This window comes from Momordica charantia (assembly GCF_013281855.1).
Source record: "Momordica charantia cultivar OHB3-1 chromosome 11 unlocalized genomic scaffold, Mcharantia_2.0 BLBB01000011.1, whole genome shotgun sequence".
Lineage (NCBI taxonomy): Eukaryota > Viridiplantae > Streptophyta > Magnoliopsida > Cucurbitales > Cucurbitaceae > Momordica > Momordica charantia.
The window spans coordinates 404,959-412,116 of NW_028275159.1; the positions used below are offsets into that span (position 1 = coordinate 404,959).

At 36.1% G+C, this 7,158-nt stretch overlaps 1 protein-coding gene across 1 annotated transcript; it reads right to left on the reverse strand.

Moving 5' to 3' along the window:
- Nucleotides 1–314: 314 nt before the first annotated feature.
- On the reverse strand, nucleotides 315–4,710 carry LOC111005596 (catalase isozyme 1). The gene is made up of 8 exons (XM_088119588.1): nucleotides 4,553–4,710; nucleotides 4,063–4,159; nucleotides 2,510–2,787; nucleotides 1,319–2,095; nucleotides 1,091–1,180; nucleotides 900–967; nucleotides 693–786; nucleotides 315–553 (listed from the first exon to the last, which is right to left on the reverse strand). The coding sequence occupies exons 1-8, from the start codon at nucleotides 4,565–4,567 to the stop codon at nucleotides 494–496; spliced, it is 1,479 nt and encodes a 492-aa protein (XP_087975714.1). The 5' UTR covers nucleotides 4,568–4,710; the 3' UTR covers nucleotides 315–493.
- Between the last annotated feature and the right edge of the window lie 2,448 nt (nucleotides 4,711–7,158).

Sequence of the window (7,158 nt, forward strand, 5' to 3'; positions counted from 1 at the left end):
TAAGAAAATCTACTATACTCGAAGGTTTACAAGTCCATGATTTGTAAAGATTAAAAGTTTCATAAGCCTACAATTTATACAACATGAATTTTTGTAGCCATGAAATGAAAAGAAACTCATAATTTGAAAAGAGCAAACCCACCTTCTAAACATAGACATGATTTCCTAACTCAAAGATACAACAATTTAACCTGCCTAAATTTCAATTTCTCGACATGAATGAAGGATAAAAACGCAATAGTCGAGATCTTACCATGTAATGTGTGAGATTGAAACACAAAAAAAAAAAAAAGAAAAAAAGAAAAAAAAAACAATAGAACCAACAATAACAATAGCTTTATTAGATTGACATATTTAAGTCAAACAGTCACATGAGAGACATGCAAATATCAAAACATGATATATAACAACAGCATGATTGATCATCTCAAATGGCTTTCCCCTTTCTGTATATAATTTACCATCTCTCTGACCAGAGAACAACACTCACAACTCAAATGCTTGGCCTCATGTTGAGATGAGATGCTAGCTTCTGACCAACAGACCTGTCCGCCTGTTCCAAAAAATACACAACCAAAACACCAATAAACATCGTAAGCAATTCTCCAAACAACTCGAGACAATAAATAAACCAGTCTTCCCCCTCCTCCCTGTCGTGGCTGTAGCCTGTAAGTTATATCGGAGACACGCACCTGAGACCAGTATGAAATCCAGATGCTGCGGATCTCGTGGGTGACACGGGCATCGGACAAAGCATTAACCCATCTGCGGATAAAGCGTTCTTGCCTGCAATGTAAATGAAGGGGAATTCGTCGTTCAAAACCTCCAACCCAGTGAACAAGACAATACAAAAAAACAATGTATCTGTCAATAACAGCCCTTGATCAAACAAAAGTTACCTGTCTGGTGCCCAAGATCTGTATCTCTCTCCAGGCTGCTTGAAGTTATTCTCCTTGTCAATTATGCACTGGCATAACCAAAGACAGTAAGAGCAATCTCAACAGGTTAGCAATTAGCATACTCGCTAATCAAACAAAGATGAAACAAGTTGATGTCAAAGGATTAACAGGGTACAATTATGATCACTGACCCTCTCACGCTTTCCAGTGCAGACAGCAGGTGGATGAGGGTACCTCTCAGCATGACGAGCAGGATCAAACCTTGACGGGAAGTAGTTGACCTAAACTAGGACCAATGTTAATGACCAGAACAATCCAATTGGCAAGCAGCAGTAAGGAATATACTCAATATGCTAGGAATTGAGCATGATTAACTTAAGCCATTATATCGAAGCAACGACTAAAACTGCACATTGTACCTCCTCATCTCGGTGCATAAAGTTCATGAAACCCTCATGGTGGTTGTTGTGGTGAGCACACTTGGGTGCATTAGCAGGGAGTTGCAGATAGTTTGGTCCAAGTCGGTGCCTCTGAGTATCAGCATAGGAGAAGATCCTGGTCTGAAGCAATTTGTCATCTGAATAGTAGACTCCAGGAACTATAATGGCAGGACAAAAGGCAAGTTGTTCATTCTCTGCGAAGAAGTTATCGATGTTCTTATTCAAAACCAAGCGACCAACTGGCTGCAGGGGCAAGATATCCTCAGGCCAGGTCTTGGTTACATCTAGAGGGTCAAAGTCGTGCATATCTTCGTGATCGGGGTCGATAATCTGAATGAAAAGCTTCCACTCAGGGTAGTTGCCAGCTGCAATTGAATCATAAAGGTCCTGAGTAGCATGGCTATGATTACTTCCTCCAACTCGGATAGCCTCTTCCTCCAGCAGAGATTTGACTCCACAGGTAGGTTTCCAGTGGAATTTCACATAGTGTGCTTTGCCTGCCTTGTTAATCAGAGTGTAAGTGTTAACACCTGAACCATCCATGTGCCTGTAATCTTGTGGGATACCGATATCATCAAATAGAAATGTAAACATGTGCAGGCTTTCTGGATGGTGAGAAAAGAAGTCGAGAACCCTCCAATTCTCCTGGATGTGGGACTTGGGATTTGGTTTGAGAGCATGTACCATGTCAGGAAATTTCATACCATCACGGATGAAAAATACAGGGAAGTTGTTGCCCACAAGATCAAAATTACCCTGAGAATAAAAGAAAAAAGAAGCTTCAATTTTTCATTACCATGAGGTCACAAAAACAAAGCATAATAAAGGCATGTATTTACATGAGCAAAAGGAAATATGCACAAAAGATGCAAGTTCTAAGCTAATAAAATCACGTCATATAATATGCCAGCGGAAATATAAAATATTGTGTACTTCCTGCTAATAGTACATAATATTATATAATCAACTGATAAAAACATTAGCATTCAACCTAAAGAAGTACATCCATAAGTGCAAACCAACTAAACATAAGTTCAAAACATATAATCACAACTATAATCACGACCGTTGCATTTTTTGCCTCTTTTGATTAGAACTGCCATAATGATAGATATCATAAGAAGTTATAACTTATATTCCATCAATAAAGCATAAACTAAAAACTCTCACCTCCCTGGTGTAAAACTTCACAGCAAAACCTCGAGGATCTCTCAGTGTTTCAGGGCTGCCGCGCTCATGGATAACAGTGGAGAACCGCACAATAACTGGAGTCTGAACTCCAGGGGCTCGAAGGAAGTCGGCACATGTAAGGTGGGCGATATCATGAGTGACCTCAAAAAACCCTTTTGCACTAGCTCCTCTAGCATGGACAACACGCTCTGGAATCCTCTCCCTATCAAAATTAGCAAGTTTCTCCACCAGATGATAATCCTCAAGGAGAATAGGACCTGCCAAAATAAAACAATTTTGAGTATTTCCATCTATAGTCATCTCCCGACGACGAAGGATCTGCCACGCATAAACATTTTAGGTATTGTCATCTGTAGTCATCCTTCTAAGATGAGTGGCACAGGATTCAGACCTTTAGACCAGAAATTTCATAGAATTAAGATGTGCATAAAGCCTATTGCAGAAGATATTTTCCAAGCAAGAGCAATAAAATCATCCACGCGAGTATGTGAAGAATTGCTACCTTTTCAGGGGCTCTTTCTGACTATGTTGTTCTTCAACATTCAACAACCATCAAAATATGCACCATCATATTTTACCAACCGATCTGTATTACTATTAGAGTAGCAATACAGGATTATTTATTTTTATTTTTTATTTTTTTTGATATCCGTGTGTCCGGGCCAGCTTGCGCGCACCTCGACTATTCACGGGCCAACCGCCTAACCCTACTACATTTGGTTGACAAGAAAACTCGTAGGATATTAAATCCAAGGTAGGTGGCCACCATGGTTTGAACTCATTTGGTTGACAAGCAATCCAGGATTAATAAGTGGCAATATAGATCTTTCATCGGACTAAGATTACCCCATCAAATCTTGATGACCATCTCGACTTGGCAGAAGTTGAGAAGAGATCTTGAGCTAAACCTACTCTCTCAAAGACAAAAATAGGTTTTATTTATTCTTTTATAGTCAGAGTATTGACGCCCACTCCTTACATAAGCTCATGGTCCCACCTCACAAATCCAATAATTTTCACCCATCCGAAGGCCACACTCCCAAAAGACAGTTGGAAATTTTTTTAGTACCTTGTGAGCACCATAATCCCTTCTATTCATTGCTTGCTATGTCAGCATCGTATTAAAGATAATGTGGGGTCTACCAACATAAAAAAATTATTTATAAATACAAAATCACAGTATGAACAAAGGGAGTATGTACCCTCTTGGTCGAATTTTTCCCAGGTTTTTAAGTTATTAAGTTTTCAACTGGATACTCCAAACATCCCCAGTCAGCCACAGCACCCTCTGAGGGTGGCTTCTTTTTTTATTTGAAAAACTCGCAGCTATATTCAACTTTGCCATATGAATTAAACACAGCAAAAATTAGGACACACGTCCCTAAATTTTAAGAACAGCTTCACAGAGTTCCAGCTAATAAAATATTAAAACTATTACCGAACGTAAAATGACAAACGCACACTGTTAAGGTATTATTGCTAATGTTTCAACAACTACGTCAAAAACTGTAATATCAGAAATCAATTCATACCCCTGGATCCAACAGTCAACGACGAGTTATTGTTCCACACTGGAGCACCAGAATTCGTAGTCCAGAAGGGGGTGTTGAAACCACTTGAAGGGCGATTCTGCACCATGCGAACAGAACAAACAACTTAGCCAATACATACATAGCAAAGAAATTAGCTCAACATCATTCCCGCTTCATAAATCTTCGCCGATAAAACATATCGGAATATTTAACAATAAAAAACCTCTCAAACGTTCCGTGCCGTCCTTCCCGGTAAACGCAAACAATTTCAACCACCCCCAACGGAAAAGAAGAAAAAGAAGAAACCCATTTGTGGATGAGTAGAAACACTTGAAGATTAAGAAAATTAAGAAGAAAAAACTTGCAGCAATTTCGATACAATCAAGGACCGAAAACGCAGCGTTGAAGAAAACAAGTAAAAACCCCCATTAACAAGCATCGAAACATATCAAACTGGAATCCAAAAAGATTAGAACGTGAAGGCGAGTACCCTGTAAGGATCCATTGCACGAGAGAGGATGAGAATCGAGAGGCTGGAAGACGACCTTCGGAATTTGGAATGGGCTTCGATCAAAGAAGAGAAGAGCTTTAACGAGGATTTTATAAAGCAGCACCCGTGGCTTGCGCTTTTTTAATGGCGTCCCCATCTCCTCGCTTTAAAACTTTATATTATTATTATAAAAAATTTCATCGTCATTTTATTCTTCGCCACACGTCCCAATAACCGCCCCCCTCTCTTCAGTTTCTCGCGTTTTTTCGTGCCGCTTCCACGAGAAAATCAATTATTTTTCTTCACATGAAGATAAATTATTTATCTTAATTGTTTTCAATTAGGATAGGTTTGGCTACTAATTTAGTATAATAAAGTGGAAATTTAATTTATTATCACTTTAATTTTGAATACTAAAACACGGCCTTAGAATTTCTTTTTTTGCTTAAGAATAGAACGATATAAGAGATGATTGGGAGATATGATCTTTAAAAAAAAATATATTATTTGAAAAAAATAATAATTCTTCCAATTATATCTATGCACCCTACTTAATTGAGGATTCCTTGCCACATTTGGACAGGTCCTCACCAAAAATAAATGACATTTAGAGGGATAAAAACCAATATGTACCCATCAATTTGTATTTTTTTCATTTTAATTTTTTATTTATAGGGTGAAAAGATATAATTATATAAATATTACGAATTTAATGTGTTAGCATATTTTCTCACCATGTTAAGTCAAGTTTTTTTATTAATGATTTGTTATAATTTGGTATCGATATTACTTAATCCTAGTGTGTTTATATTAATGTATTTAAAGTTATGTTTACATCAAATTATCCTCTATTAACATAAATTTTGGATTCACTACTAAATTAAAATTTTAATATCATAAAATTATTTTAAATCTGATAATTAACAGCATGTTGAATAATAGTTTTAGATTTAGTTTTAGACCTTTTTGCTGATTTCGAACTGAATTGTAAAATTTGAAGGATAATATCAAAAAAAAATAACAACGTTTTATTTTTAAAACACGGACTGAGACATCGAAAAAAAGGTTTTAAACACTAAGCAAAACAAACGCAAATAAATCATTGTTTTTTCTCGCAGCGCGCAATTTATCGCGCGCGAAACCGATGATATTTTGGGCTGTGAGTGTTTCGCTTTCAGTCGCGGGACCGGCGGGTGATTTTAGGACCAAAAAATAAAAATATATATTTTTCGATAATGAAAATAAAATATTAATATTGAACGCTTGGAGATAATAGTAGTAGATAATTTAAGGACGTCATAGAACCGGGGTTCCTTATCTCCAAATTTGGTCATTTGCGTAAATTGGATCACAGCCACGGATGCGGAGGGGGTGACATGGCCCACTAGTACGTCGCCACGTCGCACAAAGAAGGCCTTGAACCGTGTGCTCTGTGTGAACGTAGCGAGATGCTAAAATGGGGATAAGGCGGTTATGGGCCTTGGGCCGAGCTTAGCCACAGCAGCTGGGCCCACGACATAGCTTCTCTGTCATCTTCTAATTCTTGGGTTTGGGGATTAGACAAGATTTCGTTTTCTTTTTTATTTTTCCCCTTTTTCTTTTAAGGAATTCTAGGAAGGGTTTGGAAGAATTGCTTTTGCTTCCTCCAAACCACACATTTTAATTGGGTGAGAAAGATTTGGGTTGTCCCCTCCATGCCCCTTCATTTTCTTCAAAATTAGGGGGTTTTTTTTTTTTGTTGACTCAATTTTTTTTTTTACAATATTCTTTTTGACATTAATAAAATAATTATGAGGTGGGGTATGCTGCTTTCATTTTATTTTTGGATTTATTGAAAATCAAGCTTTTTCCAATTACATGAAATAAGTGTGGCCTTTGTTTAATGGACGGGAAATAATCCAAATAAAAATTCAATGGGAAAATTGTGAAATGAAAATAAATTTACTTATGCGTAAGATTATAATTACATTAAATTAATGTTGACTATATCCTATTAAATTAATACTTGTCCATTTGTCAATTTGAACGTATTTTTCTGGTTAAGGTCCGTGTATCTAATCTCGTCCAGTTAATATTCTCAAAATAAAGAATAGTCATTTAAATTATCTTGATTAATTATATAGAGTCACTTATATCATTATTAAAATCGACCATAATTATTTAATGAAATTGGAACAATATTATTAATATTTTTTTATAATTGTTAGATGAAGAGTAAAACAAATTTTTAAAAAATATTTTCTAACTATATATTGATGGTCATGTGAATGGTAGGTGAGATTGTAACACCTACTTTAATATTTGTGAAATTACCGTTAAGGACGAGCATGTCTTTTATGGACAGAACATTTACTTTTCCTGAAGTCTGACTTTTTTACATTCATCTATTTTATCATGCACATGACGTGTAACACTCAAATTTGGAGTTTTGTACAAATTTTATAGGAATGTTATTGATGTGGTATGTATTTAAAATTGATGTAAAAGGACAAATATTTAAAACTTATCTAGTTCATATTTTAAAATAATATTATTCAATCTCTATTTCAATATAATATTTATAAACTTAGACATATACTAGTAGAAAAATCAATCATCCGACATAG

Bases quoted from the DNA above. Each gene is read 5' to 3' on its own strand.
- LOC111005596 (XM_088119588.1), bottom strand. The intron at 1,181-1,318 runs GTACAATGTGCA...GTCCTAGTTTAG, and splicing joins TTATGCACCGAGATGAGGAG to GTCAACTACTTCCCGTCAAG. The intron at 968-1,090 runs GTCAGTGATCAT...TGGTTATGCCAG, and splicing joins GCACTGGAAAGCGTGAGAGG to TGCATAATTGACAAGGAGAA.